This window comes from Plectrocnemia conspersa, unplaced genomic scaffold, assembly GCF_051122295.1.
Source record: "Plectrocnemia conspersa isolate PC_06_02 unplaced genomic scaffold, ASM5112229v1 ptg000005l, whole genome shotgun sequence".
Taxonomy (NCBI): domain Eukaryota; kingdom Metazoa; phylum Arthropoda; class Insecta; order Trichoptera; family Polycentropodidae; genus Plectrocnemia; species Plectrocnemia conspersa.
Genome location: NW_028277169.1, coordinates 2,940,164 through 2,963,892, shown reverse-complemented (window position 1 = coordinate 2,963,892; position 23,729 = coordinate 2,940,164). Strand labels below are relative to the sequence as shown.

The 23,729-nt window shown below is 26.1% G+C and overlaps 1 protein-coding gene across 1 annotated transcript in view; it reads right to left on the bottom strand.

The window, feature by feature from the left end:
* The window catches only part of LOC148234676 (protein bric-a-brac 1-like), a 257,669-nt gene extending 243,679 nt beyond the window's left edge, over positions 1–13,990 (bottom strand). The window contains exon 1 of the mRNA XM_088185659.1: positions 13,183–13,990. Within this exon, the coding sequence (XP_088041785.1) occupies positions 13,183–13,944 (762 nt within the window). The 5' untranslated portion in view covers positions 13,945–13,990. The remainder of the gene's footprint in view (positions 1–13,182) is intronic.
* Positions 13,991–23,729: the final 9,739 nt, after the last annotated feature.

Sequence of the window (23,729 nt, the reverse complement as noted above, 5' to 3'; positions counted from 1 at the left end):
GATCCCAATGGAGAACGCATATCTCAAGTGCGTAGGGCGATCAATAAAGACATAGCATGTTATAAAATACTATATGAAGAAATGACCCGCAAACCCCACTTAAACATGTCTCTTAAACGCCTCTAAACATATTATATTTACTTGATAAATAAATATTTTAAAATACACACAATTTCAATTTTTTTATTTCTCTCTATTTTCGAACATTCAACATTCGCACACATTTTCAGGAACCAATTATGTGCGAAAGTCGAGGACCGCCTGTACGTAATAAATTCATATAAATATCTTAAGATATTGTATAATCGTATATCAACCCATTGTTTGCCCAAATTCCATATATCGAATTTTGCTACTTCAGCTAGAATTGTCGGACCTGACGTTATTATTAAAGAAGCAGATAAATTAATAATGAGCTAAATGTATTTGTTTCAGTAAAAAAAAAAATATATTTTGACATACAGCTGTGGCCAATTGAAAGTTACATAGGCCCAAATTCTATTATTAAAATGTATTCTTTCCTTAAAACTTGTTCCATTTTATTTTTTTATGATCAAGTGCATCTGTGGTAGTAATATACAAGATATAGAACTTGTAAAGCCTTTTCAGAGGAGAGATCTAAACAAATGTGGATCACGGTAAGATCTAAAATAATATCATATCTCAAAGAAAAAGGAAAGAGCGGGGTTTAGTGGTTCTGCTATTCGAAAATTTAATAAAAAATATCGCGAAACAGGAATTCTTGGGTGGTCGGAAGCATATGACGTCTGCTCGAGAAGACCGTAGAATAAATATCATAAATAATATAGATTCAAAACTGCTGCTGAAATACAAACAGAATTGCAATCTACTTCAAACTCGAATATTTCGAGTCGGACAGTAAATACACGTTTAATAGTATAAATTTAGTTAGTATTATATATTCATTGGTTGATGCACATCAATAAAGTGCCGCCAGAAGTCAGTACCGTGGGGTGAATCATCCTTTTCCTCTTTAGATTGATTGACACGAGAAACAATTTCTGCACCACTCACAAATTGAAGCCCGGATCGTTTTAATCATGTTTTGCAAAGCGCGTTAATTCGCGTATTACAGATAATTATCTATACTATACATATATTAAAAAATATATTTAAGATCGAACTAAATAATTAGGGGTATTTTTAACTTTTTTTTTTAATATGTTTTAATTTGTAAATAAAGCTTAACAACTCTTTCACTTAATTCTGAACCAATCTTTCTATCTAGTATATTGATTTTGATACAGATAAAGGACACTATTTATTTATTACATACGATACTGTTTGTTCTCAAATATTAATTTGAATAAACGAAAGCATGTTTGGTTTTATCTTAATTCCGCGAACAACTGATTTATCAGCGTGTTCGTGTGCACACACGCGTAGTACAGCAAAGCCCCGTTAATTGGAGCACGCGACCGTCAGTACTACAACACTAAAATTATTAAATACTTTTTTGCTCTGACAAAACACACGGACAGACAAGTAGCAAATCGATTTTCAGCTAGTTACATTGTATGCACACATATATTGATTTTCTATTCCCTGCCTCAGGAAAAGTTTTATGGCCGAGGGTGATTGACTTTAAAGTTTTACACACACCTACATCAATTAGCTAATTTTTAAAGGAGTAAAAAATATCAGAGCTAGTTTAATTTGCATTTCGATTATTCAATGATTAAAATATATGCTCTTTGGAGAAAAATTTCATTAGACTAATATTTTTTATATCTCATCAGTATGAAATTGATTGTAATAAATACTCACTAAAAAAAATCTCGCAAGGAAATTCGGCTCGCAAAGTTTCTCAAAATAAAAAGCGTATATATAGTTACAAAGTGGTGAAGTTAAATATGCATGGCTGCGAGTGCAAAATGTTTTTGTATGACCACAATCGAGAGGTCCGCATGACGGTTACAATTAAATGCCCTAATGCACTCTGTCAGCGAACAGCTCCAAGCCTTACCCGCTTATTATTATGGGACCACAACGGTCGATTAAATATTTAATTACCGGTCGGATATTTTTAATCGTGGAATTTTATATTATATAGTGCAATGCGAAACATACGCTAGGGCGGAAAGAAGGGAGCATGGAAAATAATCGAGTCGCTGACACAGTTTTAAAGAAAAAAAGTGAGGTGTAACTTCACACGTGCCGTTACGCTTCACACATCAAACGGGTTCTGAACTAGAGCTTTCAATACAATGCATTAACTATATAAGATATTTTTTATTCATATAAAAAAAATTAAAAGATTAGCGACTAAGTTGTAAGTAAGGTGGTTAAGGGCAAGAAACGGCCAACAAGTGCGCGGTCAGGATCGGTGCTAATTTTTCGTTCTTTACTTTGATTTCGCTATATCGAAATCTGGTTGATACTACATATTAAAACTATCATATACAAAGATATTTTAAATCAATAATAGATAGACGCGTTTTAAATACGTTTAAAAAATATTTTATTAAAAAAAAATTTAAAAATAATAAAAAAATGTTTTCTGCCATTCAATAGGATATCTGTTTTTAATTTTGTTATTTTAATGCATTACATTTACAAATTCGATATATTTTTATAGTAAGATTACATGAGGATCTTCAAATAATTTACAAATAATAATTAAGCTCTAATAATGTAAGCATCTGTTCCAGAAAAGTTTTATTAACGATTCTTCTTAATCTAATTTGCATATGCAAATTCAACAATATTTCCCTATAAATGCTTCTCTATAACCAAATTTATATGATAACCATATCTAAATTTACTAGTAAAGTAAATGTCTTATTAATATATTTTTTTAACTATAATTAAATTTGGTAAGCTATTATCCTTCATATTATTTTTCACTTACATCTTAAATCCGCACGAACGGTTCCTACTAATCAACATCCTTATATGCACATATTCACTTGCACTATCAGTAGCTTAATCACTAACTAAAGCAGAGTTTATTTAAAAAACAATGCTCGTAAAAAAGAATTTTACGAATAAAGTAAATATCCTAAAGCTTTCCTTCACATTTTTTCTACACACATATCAAATCGGTACGAACAGTTATTTTTAATCCACATCCTTATTCACATATTAAAATATTCACATCGCACTATTAGTAACTTTTTAAAGTAATATCTTTCAATGCATATTATATTTTGAAATAGTACAAAAAAATAATATGTATTTCTAAGTTCAACTAATAATTTTTTTTAACCCTTGGAGTGGTTACACATATACATATGTATATAACTGAAGAAATAAAATATAAAAAAAACATTATATTAATATAATATTTATATTATTACGATCCAAATAAATTAACATAAAAAAAAAATTTTAATTTAAAAAAAATTGAGAGCCTCTGATTTGATATAAATAAAGATGTTAAAATAAAGTATTAAAACATACTGATACAAAAAAGTAGTAAAATAAATCATTGCATAAAAAAGTTGAGAATCACTGAATTTTTCTATAACATACTATAAATGCAATATATAATAATAATAATAAATAAATAATTTTGGAAAAATATGTAAAATTAACTCAGTACTCAAAGGAGCTATTCCGAATTTTACTAATAAATTCAATGTCTATTAAATATGTTTTTTAATTATAATTAAATTTAAAAAGCTTTCAATCATACACTTTTCACTTACATCTTAAATCTGCATGAACGGTTCTTCCTAATCCACATCTTTATTTGCATATACATGTTCACTCGACTACATTAATTTTTTAAATATAATTTAATTTGAAAAAATCCTGCATACTTTTTTCATTCACAAGTCAAAACCGCATTAACGGCTCTTCTTAATCCACATCCTTATTTGCATATGCACATTCACTCGACATTATTAAGAATCTGACTATCAATAACACAATCTCTCAATTTTTAGAATTTTATCTTTCAACACAGATTATCTTTCAAACGAATAATTGGTTAAACCTGAGCTTTTCCAAGATCATTTTTAAGTCTTGTTATTAAATTAAATATCTATCAATAAATATTAAATCTATATGAACAGTACATTCGTATCTACATCCACGTTTACTCAACTGTTTTTTGACAGATCTATGATGGGAATTGAAATACTACTGAATATTCCACTGAGAAAAATCAGCATGGAAAACTTTTACTGACAAGAGAAAAAAAGAAAAGAACTAATTTAGAACGAACTTATATTCGCCTTATTTTTAGTTTAACTTTTAAGTTTGCTCTAAAAATAACGCAATATCCGCGATCGCCTAATACGCACAATGTGCCGGAATTATTTACCATAGCATTAACAAGACTTCGTGGTATTTTTTTTCGAAGCAAATTAGGCTAATATAACCAGAAATGAACGTATAGAACACCGGTTAGCAGTGCTAACACAGAATAATTCTCTCTCACGTGTGTGCTAACAAGTAAAGAGGATTTGTCATTCAGCGGGAATTTTAGGATCAGCGCGCTATTTGTGAACACAATATTACGTTTAAAACCAATGTAGATATATCAAATAAATGACTGACAAACAATCTCAACAGAAATGAGCCAAATTTCATCTAAATCCACCTCTAATTTAGTCTTCCGATGATAACTGTACAACAGTTACACTGAAAGCTTCTAACATTGTGCTTTCCTAATTATTGATTTGCACTGAAAAATATAAAATTATCAACAAATTAAAACCAAATTATTTTGTATCTATGTAATCAAACGTTTAAATAGTAATTTGACTTTTATATTATGATTTTCTTAAATGTTATTATTTAAGATTATTGCGTGTAAGTAATATGTTATGTAAAAGTATTCGCAATCTATATTCTACAAAGTTGCAAGTGCTCCTGGTGCATCAATAAGGATCTAGTTGTTAACGTAAATTTGATAAATGATTGCCATTACGAGACCTTAAGTGTCGTTAAAGGTAATTTGAATTTGAGTGCACTTTATCCATTGCTTTTAAGGACCTTGTGACAGTTTATGATCATCGTAGTTTGCTTCTAAAACGCAATATGCTTGCTTTAAGTTACCAGTATGCGTTTAATTGCACTACATATTACACAATTTGATAGATATACTTAAGATTCATGTATCGTGATGATATTACTCTATTAAATGGCATATAACAGTTGACTTCTAAGGCTAACAGTTAAATGTTTTTTATTGTTGAAAGTTACACTTAAATATATATATTTTTTTAAATGCTAAAATAGAATTTGTATAATACAATATTATGTGCTATAACTTATTACTTTTGTGCTCTAGATTAAAATAATATATATATATATATATATATATATATATATATATATATATATATATATATATATATATATATATATATATATATATATATATATAATTAAAATAAAATAAAATTGTGTGAAAATTGCTTTTGCTATTTTATTGATTAATAATGTATACTATTTTACTAGAATTTAACTTGATTTTATAGACAATATTTTTTGCCAAAAAGATTCAAAATACTATAAAAGGGGTTGTATAATAAAGATTTTTTTTGTTATATTTGATTTTATTAATAATACTAATATATACTATATATATACTATAAAATATTAGATTTAAACTATGGATTATATATATAGTTTTTAATTTAGAAATGTGATATTTTATGGAAAAATCACTACTAAATAATTGCTTGATATTTTTTTACAATTATAGCAATTCTTAATCTACTCGTGTAAACTACTTAGCTTGAATTAAAATTGATTTTTTTGCCACGAAGATTCAAAATAAATGCATTGTTTTATATATATTTTTGTTTCATTCGATTTGATCATTAAAAGCTTTAACCTATTATATATAATTATTTTCACAAATAAAATATACATAATATATACTATAGATGCTATAGTATAGAATGTGCTACAAAATACTATTTTTAAACTCTAGACTATAATTTAATTTTTAATTTAAAAAAGTGATTCAAAAATCACTACACAACAATAGATTGGTATTGATGTTTCTTATTTTACTTGAATTTTTTTGCCACAAAGATTCAATATACATATTTATATGTGAAAAAATGCGTTGTTTTATATATATTTTTGTTCCATTCGATTTTATCATACCTATTACTATATCTAAATACTTTCACAAATAAAATATACATCATATATACTATAGTATAGAATGTGCTATAAAATATCAATTTCAAACCCTAGACTATAATTTTATTTTTTAATTTAAAAAAGTGATATTTCACGTGAAAATTATTACTTAGCATTTTCATAATTTTTTTGCAATTATAGCAATTTAAATAAGAAATATATTTATATGTAAAAAATGCGTTTCTTACATAGTTTTTTGTTACGTTTAATTTATATTTTTTACCTAATATACCTGATTACTTTAAAATATAAAATAAACATAAAATATAATATTAAATGTGCAATAAAAAAACAACCTATACAAATCAGTAAAAAATAATGTCAGAAATAAAATATTTGCAATCATTACAATAATAAAATTTTTAATTGAACTAGCTAAACTTGTGTTAAAATCTTTAAATGGAACAGTAACAGTAAAAGCTTCAAAATATATGTATATATATATATAAATATATAGATACATATACTTACACGCATTGTATATATTAGTTAGCGTTGTAAATTTATATATCAAACGACCCTCGCTTCAATAACATCTTGATTTGCCATCCGTTTAATAAAATCATATTTAACGTAGCCTTGTTCGCAATATGAATTATACGACTTGGAACATTTGATTATTTGTCTTTTGCAAATTGGTTAAACGTTTTATTCATTGTGTATCTACATTGTATGTACGCGTATTTACATTGCACACACATACATACAAAATAAAAACAATAAATGTATTTATTTAATATAAAGTACGCACACAGAGGAACAGAAATGAAAAGTATATTCTGAGAAACTTCTAATAAACTCAATCGCAGAAAGCGAGCTCGCAAATTATATTAAAATATAATTTTCATTTTTACTTTATTTACTTTATTTTTGCGTATACAATTTAATTTTACCTTTATTAATATTTTTACCTCACGTAAGTGAGATTTAAGCCCGCGACCTTTGAGTATAACGACAACTTAAAGCTTTGAGTATATGTACATCTTCATAATTTTATCATTATGAAATTTAATAGAGCTTTTAGAGGAACAATCGTGCAATCTCTGATCCATTAGATTTGGTATTTTATCGATTTCTTAATGAAATCTATCAGCTGTGATAGTTGATAAAAAATGTTGCAGATTATACCGAAAACAGACCACTAAATTTTATATTGGTTTGTCGAGATTTATTGATTTTCATAGCTGTTCCCTAGCACAGTACGATTACAAACATCTAATGCATGGTTCTGATTTAACTACGATCGAGAAACATGTGGTTTAATTAGACACACTAATTAATTTTTGTAGCTGTGAAGTAATTACAAACATCTAACTTTTAAATAAATTTCTTAAAAATATCAGATCGATTTTATGTTGCGCATTTAAAATTTCAGTATTTAAAGAAATATCAAAACCAATTCTTAGACTACTTTTAAACGCGCCATTGTAATTTTATAATTATCTATTTACAATTGCGTTAACAAATATTTTTTCTAATATTTAAAATCGCAGAAAAGTATTTTTTTTATGATTTTCTTATCTAAGTGTATAATCATTGTTTATTTAAACATTTTTCAATTAAAATTTATCAAGTAACGAAATTTATAGATAAGCGTTTATCTATGTATAATAATTGAACATTTCCTCAATCAACTCTGAATAATGAGTATTCTTTATTGATATTTATATAATGAATTTAGTTCATTGGAGCAATTAAGGAAGATTTTTTAAAGCGGTGCTTAAAAGTTACCCGATTTTTAGTTAAAACGTAATCGTGTACTACGCCAATCGAACGTCGCAAATTTCAACGCACGCAAAAAAAATGGCGGCCGACCTGCCAAGATGGCGGCGGCCTTTCTTAATTGGCTATAAGTAAGATAAACATTTTTTACGTGTTTATAAAAATAATTGAAAGCACAATCAACGAACGTTTTTATTGGTTATTTTTTTTACCTATAGCTAAAACTTACATTCGAAAAATATAGAAAATCCTGATTTTTTTATTATTATTAATATTAATTAAACTAAAGATAAATTATATTATTTTGCAATAAATTATGTATGTTTGCACTTACTCGATTTGAGGAAATAAAAATTATTCTGGTAACAATAATTTATAAGAAGATATTAAATAAGCTTTAAGCTCAATAATACTTTTATAGAGCTTTTATTTTTTTATAATTAATATGCGATAAATTCGACTCATCTGTGATCTAAATAAAAAGATACTCTTACTAGTTCAGGTAAAATTGTGTATATACCAGGTATTTATATGTATTTTTATAAATTTGCTGATGATATTTTTTTGAATTAAAAATATTTTAATTATATTTATAAATATAAGCAAGTTTGTCAGTTACAAATATTAATGATAAAACGAATTTTATATATTAAATTTATAATAAACAATAAAATATTTTTTTTAAGAATTGATTTTTTTTCAATTTGCAGTTTCGAATCATTTTAGCATGTTTGCATTTTATGTATAATTCCTTTTCGCTATAAAATTAAAATCATATGCAAATAACTGAGAATTTATGAGAATAAAAAGTATTGCAAGATGCAATAAAAACGCTAGTTTGTAATTTAATATCCAATGATAAAAATAGTGATATTGTACTATGAAATTTTTAATTTATAATCACTACAAAAAATGGTTAAAAATTTAACATACAAAAGCTAATTGCATCAATTAATTATGTACATTTACTCCCTTTGTCTTAAAAAATAGTATAAAATATAAATATATTGCACATTTTTATATATTAAATTGATTAAATACGTATTCTCAATTTTTTTTTTAATATCTGATATCTCATGGTATGTTTACTTATTTAGAAAAAAGGCTTACAACTGTTTCATGGGATAAATTATTAATAACGAAAACCACATTAACTACGTTGACTATTTCACCTGAATGCCGATCAAAATTTCCATGAATAAATATATAGCTATAGAGTGACACTAAGGTATAATTAAAAGCAAAGCAAAAACGGCGACTATAAAATTAATCTAGCGGTTTAAAACGACGATATTCTCTTTGGAAAAACTTTAAAATATTGATTGCAAGGCAAGAAACCTTGCGATAGAAAGTTTTCCGACGGCGCGCAGTATAAACTATAAATCTAATATATTTTTCATATCCTAATACATATATTTATATATCTATAAATATAAATAATAGACATAGATGAAATATAAATTAACTACATATATATATTTCTTGCAATATTATATATTTAATTTGTCATTTAAATTAAAATTATTATTAAATTACAAAGCGATATTTTTCATGCCATATAAAATTGAAGTTTGATGTTTTTCATTACATCAGAAAATTTAAGCATAAAAGTTCCAATCAAATAAATATATAGCTTCTTATGTAATTATTGCTAATTATTTTTAATTAAATAATTATTTTAAAAATGTAACTAATGTGTTTTGACTAAAAATAACAGTGACATATTTCACGCTTTATAAAATATATGGTTTGATATTTATTATATTAGTAAATTTAAGCACAAATTTATTTATAAGCATTTTAAATAAAAAAAAATCATTTGAGATTTAACTATTAATGGCAAAAATATATAAATAGGATAAAAAAAACAGATTTTTTTAAATTTAAATATAGCAAAATATAATTATAATATCTCTATTTTTGCAATGGTTTGAAGTTAACTATTTGCAAAAATATTTTTAACTGCTAAAAGCTTTTTTCTTCTAATAATAATAATTCATAGTGGAATTTAAAATTAACAAGTCATTAAATTAACTTTTCTTATATTATATGTTAATATAATGCACAAATTATACCTTGTCAGTTAAAATTTATGAGATTTTTCTTAATTTATTTAATAATACTTTTTTTAATTATTTGAATGAGCTACTTTATATAATTTAATATTAAGCTTAATTATTTAAAATACTAAATTATATATTAAAACCTATTTTTATACATAATTTTTTTTTCCTATAATTATTGTTATTACAATTACTTTTAATTTAACACCTAATTTATTTACCATAATATATATATTTTGAGAAGAGGCTGACGATAAGAATATCTAAAACATTAATTTCAATATGCTGAAATAATTTTGAAAAAATCTAATGCTCTTAATTTCATACCTCTACACATTTTATATCTTAAAAATCACATTAGAAAGATGCTAAGATATTGATTTGTTAAATCAAATGGCATACCTCAATTTTAACTAAATGATTTTCACAATAAACTATCAGCTTTAACACATAGAATCATGAATATTTTCAGTGATTCTCAATTATTAGGATCTCACTGTAAATTGTAACATCAAATACGTAATGAACAATATACTTTTATATGAATAAATATATTAATACATAAATACGTAAATTTATTTTAATTATATGATTTAGAATTTAACATGAAAAATCTAGTTTTAAATCAAAATTTGATTTGTTTTTAATTCAAACAAATAAAATATATAGAAAGAAAAATTCAATTGCCTAAGATTGACATGAGTTATTGTTGATAGTTTATTATATAATCTATAAAGTATGTTGAATTAAAAGCTTTGCAACTGATAAAAAAATTCAGGACCGAAAAAATCAAATGTGTAAAGAACTACTATTACAAATTTAGCTTTTAAATAAAGGCAGTGATTCAAAAATAATCGATGAAAATCTTATTGAAAATTATTTAAGGCAAAAAATAGAAACATTTTGGTTTAATAAGAGAATTCCAGATGAATAAAACATAAATGTCAGTAGCTGATAATAAATAATAAAATATCTCGATTCCAGGGATTACAAGAAAGCCAATACTCAGAATCCATAATACGTATTTTTATTAAATAAATATTATTACACATATTCAATGTAACATTTAATAATGGTTATTGATTCATAAAATTAATTGAAAATGAAACATTTTTAGTTCGTTTATGATCTAAACAATAACTCTCGGTGATTAATTGCATTATTAAGTATTAAGTTATTCATTACATGTGTCACAATATTGCGAATAAGGGTCAATTATGAATCATAAATGGAAACACGGTACAAAATAAAATAAGAATGTTTTTTTCTACGTATTTTATGATATGATATAATCAGATCCTTCATCTATAATTCATGATCTATGTTTATTTATATTGTTTGCGTAAAAATTGTCCATATTTAGAGTTGTTTATGAAACAGTTTTATAAGCTACTCTGATTCTTTCAATATAGAAATTAAGCTTTAAATGTTAAAAGCGCTAAAATATGCAATTGAACAACTACTTACAATATATATTAACATCGTGAAATAAGATTTCTCAAGCTATATAAGTCGAGATTTTATTTATTATTTTTTTACTATTAGATTAAGACGCGTTATAATATAATTAGCGTGATTTTATAAAAAAAAAACTATTAAAAGAAACTAGCATTATTAGAAAGAGAAACATATTAAATAATTATATTGCTATATAATTAACGTGATTTTGTTAGAGTAGAGTAAAACGGGTATTTACATATAAAATTAACATGATTTGTAAAAAAACTAGGAAATCAAGCATTAAAAACAAGTATATTGCTATATTGTATGTTTTTTTATAATATAATATATGATATGATTTTATTAAATAATGCTTTTCGATATTTTATATATTAAACTAAAACATTAAAATTGCGATTTCAATTAACTATTTTGATTTAGTCTTAATTTTGAGTGCTTTCGATATATTTCATTAAAAATATGGTTTTATGTACTTATTTATAATATGTATTAAAATCGCTCTTTATAATAAAAAATATGATTTTTTAAGCTACACAAGTTTCAGATTAAGATGCGTATATATAAAATTATAAAAAAAAATATAAAATAAATTAATAACATTAGCACAAAATTTCATTGCGATCGCAATTATTTGTGTTGATATTTTTTAATTTATAAATCTAAAATAATTAGGAAAACATATGATTTTGTCTTAAATTGCAATTTGAAGTGCTTTAGTTATATTTCATTAAAAGTATGTTTTTCGATATGTATTTATAATATGTATTAAAATCGCTCTTTATTATAAAAAATATGATTTTTTCAGCTAAACAAGCTAGTGTTTATTTATTATTTTTGCAATATTAGAATATAACGCGTATATATAAAATTACCGCGATTTTCTAAAAAATATATAAAATAAAACTATAGCATGAACACAAAGATTTCATTGCGATCGCAATTATTAGTGTTGATATTTTTCTGATTTAATGAATCTAAAATTATTATATAAATATGATTTTGACAAAATCGCAACTTGAAGCACTTTGGATATATTGCATTAAAAACATATTTTTCCCTAATTATTTATAATATGCATTAAAACCATTTTTTAACATGTAAAATATTATTATTTTTGCAGTATTAGATTAAATGCGCATGTATCGAATTAACGTGATTTTAAAAAAAAAATATAAAATGAAACTTCACTGCGATCGAAATTAATAGTGTTGATATCTATTTAATATATAAATCTAAAATTATTAGATAAAATATGATTTTGTCTAATAATCTTAATTTAATGCACTTTAAATATATTTTATTAAAAACATGTTTTTAGATAATTATTTATAATATACATTAAATTATATTAAATAATGATTTTGCTAAAAAAAACTACAAAATGAAACTGGCGTTAAAACAAAAAGATATATTTTAAACAATTATGATTTTCATTAAAAACATGATTTTAGATAATTATTTATAATATATATTAAATTTCTGTTTATTATGAAAAATACGATTTTTCAAGCTATACAAGTTTTTAATCATTATTTTTGCAGTATTATATGCAAAATTAACTTGATTTGTAAAAAAACTATAATATGAAACTGTAGCATTAATGCGGCCTAAATTATTTGTGTCGATGTTTTAAATTTATGGCATTGCTTTTATATAAATAACTATTTCATCGCGATATATACATATATAGTTAGAAAAATGCATTTTAAGGGTAAATTTGCTCAGCGGGCTGTCGCGCGACGTTCGGCCGGCCGTCAGAGCGCATGCGTTGCGCGGGATATTTGAAAATTTAGAAAAGTTTACTCACCCTCTCTTCTTCGCGAATCATCTCAGCGATGCCGGGCTTGATCTCCATGTCGTCGGCGTGCAGCATCGGCGGAGGAACGGCGGGTAAGGGCGGCAACGGCAGGACAGCCGGGGACTGCTGGGGCGGAGGACCGGGATGGTGGCGTTTGCGAGCCTTGGGCGGCGGAGGAGCGCCGTCGCCGTTCGGCTTCTTGGGCGGCTCGGGAGGAGCGGTCTCCGAGGCGGAGGCCGCGTCTCCACCCACGTCGGCGAGTCCTCGGATCTTGAGGGACTCGGCGACGCGCAGAAGAGGACCGATCTGGTCCTGAGACACGTTTATCTCGCCCTTGTACATGAACTCCACGGCCGCTTTGAGCTCGGCCCATTTAATATCGCGCATGATGACGATCGGATGTTGGCAAGGGTTCTCGAAGAACAGGGTGCGGAAGTAAGGACTGCAGGCGGAGAGGACCATCTTGTGGGCCTTCATGGAGTGGCCGTCGCAAGCGAGCGTGACGTCCACGAAGGACTCGGACTGCAGGAGCTGGTCGAAGACTGCCGTCAAGTTGGACTGGTAGTTGTTCCAACGCAGGCAGAACTGCTGCGGAGGCTTGTCTTCGACGGATGCGGAGGTCGAAGAAGGATCCGCCGATGCCGCGGAAGTCGAAGGCGACTCGGGAGGCATGGTGGGCCGCGAGAGGTCCTGCGGAGCGGATTCGTCGCCGCTGATGCGGACTACATCTGCGAAGCACGAGAGAAACGGGGATCGGTTGAAGTCGACCATAGGATCGCGCGCGTGGTCCGTCTCGTCCGGCGGTCGCGTGCACACTGCCGCCCCACGCGGACCCGACGAATGGCGGCGCGCGCCTCCCCACCGCCGCTGCACCGGCCGCCTACGCCGCCCGGCCGATACATGCGCCCGCATCGATCGACCCCGAACTCCCGAGATGCACCCGATGCAACTTTTACGAAACTTTCTTATCGACGAGCGAACTCTTTTAATCTTTGCCGAAAAGACCGACGGACCGGCCGTTCACACTAACGCGGAAACGAGACGATTTTACAGCTTTTGACGGAAATTCTTGACTTGACCCTTTATACACGTAATGTGTGCCTGAATCACATTTATATATTATAGTTTATTTTTTTAAATAATAATTTATATAAAAATATCTATTTATAAAAATAGATATTTTTAATAAAATATTTTTTTTCTATTGTGATAATGTAATTTTTCTGTGACAAAATTGTACCGATGTGCTGTTAATTTTACTGTTTTTATTATATTTTTGATATCACCTCACTGTTAATAATTTGTGGTTCAGTGATCGTTGCTCACATATAAGGTTGCCGGACAGTTTCATGGTTTGTCCCGATCTAATTCTAATGGTCCGAAAGGTAACTTTCAGGACACTCAACAGAAGAAAAATTTTCATATATAATCTTAATAAGTTTGTTTTAAAATATTAGAAAATGTAAACGAAGACTTTCATAATAATTTCATAAATAAAATTTAAATCGCTACAAGCAAAAGTATATACAAAACCCTGAAAAAAAGTTCAGATAATAAAAATATAGGTTTGATGAACATCTAAATAATTTAATTACAAAAATAAACATTTATCATCACAACCTAGTATTATCTTAGCCCAGAAAAACTACAATAATAAAATGTTTAATAATGCTAATAATATGCAATTTAAAATATGGAAAAATATTAAAACAATTATCAAAAATACTCCAGAAAATAAAAATGTTATTCTAAATATTAATGGAGATTTAATTACAGATAAAATAATAATAGCCAATGATTTTAATAAACATGTCATCTTAATTGGAATATTTTTATCAGATACAAATTAGCATTGATGATATAAATACCATCACAAATATGATTCAAGTTTACAGATCTATAAATTTTAACCAAATTAAATTAGAAGAAGTCATAACATACAGCTATGAGCAATTAAAAGTTTCATATTTCACGAATTATATTATTAAAATATATTTTTTCCTCAAAAATTTTTTTTAATAGACAAGTACATCTGAGATAATAATTTACAAGATCTTTAAACTTGTAAAGCCTCCTCAGTTGCCTCGGTTATCTAAAGAAAAACCCAAAATCATGGAGAGATCTAAGCAAATATCGATCACGGTAAAATCTAAAATAATTGCAAATCTCGAAAAAATGTTTCAATTCTAGAGATTTAGTGGTCCTGCTATTCGAAAATCTATTATTTTTGTAAAGTAGCAACAGCTGTTATTGACAATTGTCTCACGATTATTATTGACAGCCGAAGGAGCCTTAAAAAAAATGTTTAAATAATTGGAAAATATCAATTCTGAGCTAAGCTCGAAATTTCAACAGACAATTAAAGATAAATTACATAATCAAAGAAACTAGACATTGATTTAATTAAATAAATATTTGCATAATCCAGAATCTTTTAACAGTCAAAAAAAGAATGACTTATTTAATTATTCTTAAAAAGCAATTTTATGTAAAACGGGGAAACAAATTATTGGCAGATTATTTAATGGCTCGACGAATTCTAAGCACCTTAGCACATTTGATTACATTGAAGAAATTGAAGATTTATCATTGTCGCGACAATTAGAGAAATAAAGAGAGTAGTGTAAGCAAACCAACATTTTACGGATCAATGAAGAAAGAATTCAAAATATTTTAATTGACTGGAAAGAGAACAAATAATCTACAGTGCTTATTTGAAGCCTTGTTTTCGATTAAATCAACAGCAACACAAAACGAGAGGAATTTTTCCACGGCTGAAATTTTTTTAACAAAAGAAAGAACAAAGTGTTTGTTTCTACTATAGATGGCATGTGTTTTTAAATGGTTATTTTAATAATGTATCTGCAATATTACATACATTTTTTTTATTCATCAAAATCTCTCGAGAAATGAAAATGATTGGGAAAACTTATCCAGTCATGATGGTCATATGTGTAATAAATAGTAAAATCTGAATCTAAATCACATGTGAAATAAACTGCAATGGAATCCTCAGCGAGTAATTTGCGATCGTAATAAGTTTCGGTATATCATAAAACCCAGAGGAATAAATTCGATTTATTAGAATCAAAATTTGCTATTATTACAAACACCGATCCAGGCTGCATAATACGCTTGTCAATACACGATTTGATTAATAATACTATTAAAATTTAAACGATAGACGTTTGTGTTATTCTTAAAAGATTATTAAAAATTCTGAATGTATTTATTTAATCGATAAATCGTCACCACTAATCTAAAAGCTTCTCTAAATATTCGAAAGTATCAGGAAAGAAATCAACGGTAAGGTATAGCTATCCTTATCGATACAATATAATTGGTTAATTTATATTCAAACCGAATTACGGCTCAAAAACAATTATCACTTCTCAGAAGTCAAAAATCAACGTCATAAGCAATAAAATTAGAGTATTCACCCAGTATGAAAGGACGAAAAATAGTTAAGATTCTCGGTTCCCGAATATTCCTGCGATTTTACGAATTTTCAATCCCGACTCCCGATTATAAAAATCCTCGGAAACACCACTCACTTGTTTTTATAGAGATATTGATTTATAACGACAAACATTGAAAAATTCATTTGTCTGAATCGAAAAAAATACCACAGGAAGATTTCAAAAATATATAATGTATTTTTCAAACAGTATTTTAATATATTTTCTTAAATCCAGGACATGTGTAAAAGATCTTCTCCCTGATTCAGATACAGTGTTGTGATGAATGAATTTGTCTCGATACAAAAATTATTAAATGAATTCTTTGTTGTGTGAATTTTAATTATTGATTTTATTATTAAAATAAAGCATTAATGAAAAATGAAAAATCTAATACAAATAATGAGTAATTCTTTTTAATATATTTATTGTTTATTACTGCAACCAAATCATCAAATTTGACAATATCTATATGATAATATAATCTGGCAATCCTACTCACATGGCAACTGGATTTAATGCTCACAAGGCGATTGCTCAGACGGAACATAACTCACACGGTAAGAAAAGGTAAGTAATTTCAATACACATTCATTGCGTACAAATTTTGAATACATGAAAAATATGTATTTAATATTTTGTATCAATTTATTAATGTTTACAAATACTTTCCTCGTTCATAATAATTTCATATTTCAATCATTTTTTCTCTCTCTTAAAATATTGTTAATTTTAAAATTAAATTATTTGCAAAACATGATTTTTAACTTTAAAAACAATTAAGTTATTAATATTGAATATCTTCCTGTCCATACATATGAAAGTGGTCCAAGTCAAGAAATCGAAAAACTTTTAAATTAATATAATATGATGTAAAATTTAGGATTGTGAAAAAATTGAAGCGTTATTCGCAGTGTATTGTTACAATGTTAAACAGTAATCCGCTCATGTTTATTTTTATAGAGGACTAAGTCAGCTTGCCACGTGTAAGCTTAGGTGACGCAGTGCATGTACCGTTGTTTTTACTTTTGTTGCAATTGCAAATATGATTTTTTTTCCATTATGTCATCAGATAGTGACTCATGTAATTAATATCTATTTATCGCGTATTATTTTTATGTGGCTTATAATTTAAATAATGCGTCAAAAAAATGAAAACGAATATTTTCTGATGTATCTGTAAGAATTTTTTATGAAAATCCAAAAACCCAGATATGGAGCCAGAGAAAATGAAAAAAAGTAAAAGGACAAGATACGAACATAACTATACACAAAACGTCAGAAAGTTGAAGAGAAATAGCGGCAAAGAATACAATACAAAAAACCGTTAAAGCCCAAGTTTTTAAAAATAAGAATTGCTTCTGCTCAAAAAAATGTTTGGATCTCTTTGAATATGAAAAAAGAAAATCTTCGGGGTAATCTTGAAAACGGTCTAAGTCATTTCAAATTAAATTAAATCATAATTATATTAACGATATATAATATTATTTAAATAGCTATTTTGGATTAAATATGGTTTTTTATAGATGAATTTAATATGTATTTAATTTTAAATTAACCGAATATATATTTACATTTTTTCTTTGCGATATCTTGAAACGTTTGCTGTGTTGTTTAATTATTTATTTATAAATTTGTGAAAATTATTTATTTACTTACATATTTAAACATTGCAAATAAAACAACATGTGCGTAAAACATATAGAGTAGTTATAAATTATTTATAATGTAGGGAATTAAAAAAACATATTTCCTATATAATAATTAAGTAAATTACATTATTTTAAAATAAAAAAATAGAATTGATTAATTTGATTAATATCAAAATTACTTTTTTGAAATATTTTAAAAGCAATAAATTAACTAATAAATATTTATTTGCAATTTAAAATCATAGCTTTATTTTATTACTAAGATTGGCAATATTTTAAAAACTAGTTGCTCAAAATTCATAATTAAATGAGTCAATAAAAAATATTCACTATTGATAATATTAATTCATAATTTATAATATATATATTTGTAATATTAATTTATATATCAAGATAATTGTCTATGTGTAAGAAAAAACTAGGTTTACTTTACTAAGATTAATATTAAAATAATTAATAATCTTCATTTTTAATCCATTAAATACATTTATTTGCATTAATTTAAAAAATAAGTAAATAATTTGTGTTATAAAAATATACGTGAACATAAAAATAGTACTGTGTTTGAATCATTCTTAAAAATATTGTTGAATGAAATTTTAAAGCATAGGGTAGTTTTAAGGCCCGTCGGCGATCCTCTTTTTGTTAAGAGCATGGTGACACATATATGTATTATACCTTTTTTGTGTTCGTCTAGAGATATGAGCAAATATAGTTTATGCTATAAATTAAACAATAGTTTTTGCAACACGAACAGTCGTGAAAATAAGAACAGCAGTTCTGCTATACATAATAGTGAAAAAGAGATAAATAGATGTAATGATATCACAAGAAAATATTAGTAAATCCAATGAATAGATAATAAAAGTTAAGGCAATATCTAGCATTTTTAATGAAATATATACATATATGCTCCATTGAAAATATTCTTGCTACAAGTTTATATGAAAGATAAAAATATGAATCTCTTCATAAATGAATCACTTTTTTTAACAAATTATTTTTTTAAAACAAGTTAACGAATTATTTACAATTGTTAATTATTAAAAATTATTGTACAGCTTTATTTATCAGTAAATCAAGTATTTTAAATTTATTTTTAGAAAAAAAATAACTCGCTAAAATGTCATTGTTATTTAAAGGGTTAAGACAAAAAATCGTGAGATATATTTCAAATAGGTGATAGTAGCTGACTACTTTGTTAAATTAAACTTCGGCAAAATCCATCATTCGAAAATATTCCTAAGCACATAACATAATTCGTCGCATGGTCTACACCTATGTACTATATGCTTCGATTAGTTAATTTATTTGCACACATACACAGCGGTTACATTTGATTATCAAGTTATCACACAGCAGCTTCACAAAGCAAACTAATTACGCAAATTGAAAACCGAAGCATGTGCAGAGACAATAGATAACGATTATATACTTCGGAATGTTTTCGAAGTAACTTCACAAATTTTGTAAATCTATAAATTTAAAATACTAAAAATTTTCGGCTTTCCATCATATGAAAAGTAAAATCATGCAATGCTTTTTCTCTAATCCATATTTTAAAATAATAAAAAAACAGAATGAGAGCTGCTGGTATATACTTATAATATATATTAATAATATCCGAACTAATCCTTTTTGTGTAGAATTCCATATTTTTATATTTTGATTTGAATTTTACCGTCCATTTGTGTGATCCCTCAACGTAATCTATGTAAAATACTAATATTAATAATTAATGATCCAAAATTCTTAAAAAATATATTCGATAGAATAAAAATTGTGACGGTATTTAGAAAATATCTAATTTGTTTATTTCAAATATAAATTTATTTAAAAATCATCGGACGTTATATAGCCAAATTTTGAAAAGGCATTTGATAAAGTAAATCTAGATTTACTCATAAGAAACTTATCTGAAAGTATCACTTAGTTATTCGTCATTGAGTTTTGGATAGTTATCATAAAATAGCTTGGCAACTAAAGGGTTAAATTTTGCAGTAAAATAATCAGTCTTTTAGCATATAAAATTATTCCCGTCTTTTGTATCTCTTGTTATTAGATAAAAATAGTATTTATAGCATATTTTTAAAAATGAATAAAATTATCTTAATTTTTAATAAAATTTTGTTCCGGATTTTTTTAATTTTAAACCATTTTTCTATAATTATTAACAACGCAATATTATTTATAATGCATTTAATTAATTTAGACAAAATTAATCAAGAATATATTCCGTCTTTTTAGCGTATAAAATCGTTCCCGTCTTTTTACACATATTTGTGAAAAATAATTTACCACAACATAAAATTAATAAGTAAAATATCTACAATTTTTACACTGCGTGGTTGCGTTATTAATTTCTATATTTCGTATAGATAAACTAAATTAAAATATTAAAATTACTATAGCAAAACAACTAAAAATAAATTACTAACGCAGTGTAAAGGTTTAAAATATTTTACTCGTTAAATAAGCGAAAAAACTTAACTAATTTTCTGATAGTTTTATTTTACTTGTATAATATTATTAAAAAAAAACAACTACAACATAATATATACATACAGAAGTAGTGCGCTGCAATTATCTAAATAGTATTAATATTAATCAAAATTTGAGATATTTTACTTGAATAAAATGCAAATGTTAAATTGTCTGTGAGATGATTTATTAATGATATTATATTTATCAACAACTATAATTTTTAATATATACATTATAGTAATAATAGTTATATTTATATTCTTATAATGTACAAGTTATTGAAAATAAATTTTAAATGACAATTTTGATTCACTTGTGCAAAAATTGAGTGGCACGATATGTTCCGCAGTCGAGAACAGCTGTATTATATAATATATAGATATATTTTATTTTATCCCTATTACTATTTAATAATATTATTTACATAACATAAAACTATCGGAGCTATATAGTCAATAATTTAGGTCATGACTACATTGTTATTATTGAGAACATCAGACTTTATGCAATTAAACATGCTGCATTGAACTTTATTTCCACGATGAGTGTATTTCTTAATAAATTGTATAAATATCCTACATATGTATGTAATCATATAATACTCAATGCTTATTTTTCCTCACTTTGAAAAGTTTTATTTAGTTAATTTACGCTACAATGTATATCTATTATATATCTTCATTACATGCAATCAAAATTCAACGCAGTTTAAATTGTAAGATATGCTATAGTGATTAATAATATAAATAAGCAAATCCACGTGTAACACATAAAGTTAATAGCAAATAAAATTTACCTAAAATATCATTATGCATATTGTTAAGTAAACTATTATAAAAAACAATAAATAAATTTAGTTTAGCTTAAAATCATAAATTTATTGTGAAACTAATTATTTCTTCTATAAATAAAAGTTTATCAAAAAAATATTATTTATTATTATATATATATATATATATATATATATATATATATATATATATATATATATATATATATATATATATATATATATATATATATATATATATATATATAAAATTTATTATTTAATATATAAATAATTTATTTTTAAAATATAGCAACAATTAAATTCAACTAATTTTAAAATCAATAATTTAATCTGAGTCTAAATTATTGAGTTAAATATGGATCTTGTTATTTATATTTATTATATTAAAAAAATATTTTATAACGCATTGTCGTGGTGAAAACAACCTTTTTAATATACAATCATTATAAGCACTCTTAAATTAAGAATCGCCTCATTCCTTACAAATGTCTCATACTTTACAGAAAAAGTCCAATATTCTCAATCAATAACAATAATAGTTATAGCTAGTGTATTTTATTGTAGCTTTTCATAATAATCTACTAATATTTTTAAAATTAGATTTAAGTACAAATTAATATACACTACTTATAACATACATATTAACATAACATATAAATTAATTAGAAGAAATTGTGTAACGAGTCAAAGGTTCTACTTGTTCTTACAACGCCATAATTTATACTCTTACGACAGTACAATACCTCAAACCTGCATAGCACTTGGAATTCTTTTATTTGCAGGTAAAAAATGGACCGTTCTGTTCGATTTATAATTCTACAAAGTATATGATATATTTATGTATTTCCGTGCTAGCACAATTAGCTGCATTTCCGTTTTTCCAACGTTTCCCAGTTTGTTGTGTAAACGTAGACTTAAATACAATCAAAGTCACAGATCAGCAACCTTCGGTTCTTGAGAAAATTAATATAAAAAAAATCCTATTCATTTAAAAAACATATATTAAATTACTGTTTTATAAAAAAATATACTATTGATAATTGGATTAGCAGATATTGTAATGAAAACTTTAATTGAGTTTTCCTTTCTATTGCTCAAAAATTAATGAGAATATTCTTTGTCATTCAAATGAAAGGAGATTTTTATATAATTTAAAGCTTTGAAAATGTTGATATATGAAACATCAAGAAACTGTTAAACATTATTAAAACGATCTGGAGTTTCAATTCATGAGTAACGCAGAAATTGTTTCTCGTGTCAATCAATCTAAAGAGGAAAAGGATAATTCACCCTACGGCACTGACTTCTGTCGACACTTTATTAAAGTACATTCAGCAATGAGCAAATAATGATATAATAGCACTAAAGTAAATTCGTACCGTAGTGCAAAAAATTTATATAACAGCAAAATTCATAGGTTTTCATAATAAATGATTTATTGTAAACATAAAATGATAGTATGTAATATAAATAAACCAATACCTCTTTTGAAAGTCATTAGTCCACTGTTTTCCAATAATATAGAATAATTGGCATAGAGATAATAAATTAATTTAATCTAATAAGAATATTCTAAAATGTACGAAACACGATGCCCGACATTTAATTTTATCTGTATACGCTTATATGTTATAAGCGCTAAGAGTTCACTACTAAGCTAGCAATAAATAAAAAATATTGTTACTCGCTCAGAAAATATAAATTGTCTTTCTAATTACATTTGTGACATTGACTTTTATATAAAAGTTCACTAATAAGATTGTATATATATTTGTGACTTCACACCAAATAAATAAATCGTCTTTCTTATTACATTAGCGACATTGAATTTTATCTAAGAGTTCACTAAGAAGATATCAATTTTTTTAAATTCATTATGCGTTTATTTATAATTTATAGATTTGTGACTCGCTGTCGCTCGCACCGATTAAATAAGTTGTCTATCTTATTACACTAGCGACATTGATTCATATCGGTTTATCTTATCATGCTTATATTTTTTAAGCGCTAAACTTTCACTCGCTGTTTAATATGTTTTGGTTGTTACAAAAATATATCGTAATTTTGTAGTAGTTAAGATTAATAAGGACAACAACTTATTTATTTGGTTTAAATGGCTATTTTAAATTAATTGCAGAGTGTGTAAAAAAACTATAACATAGAAATTAT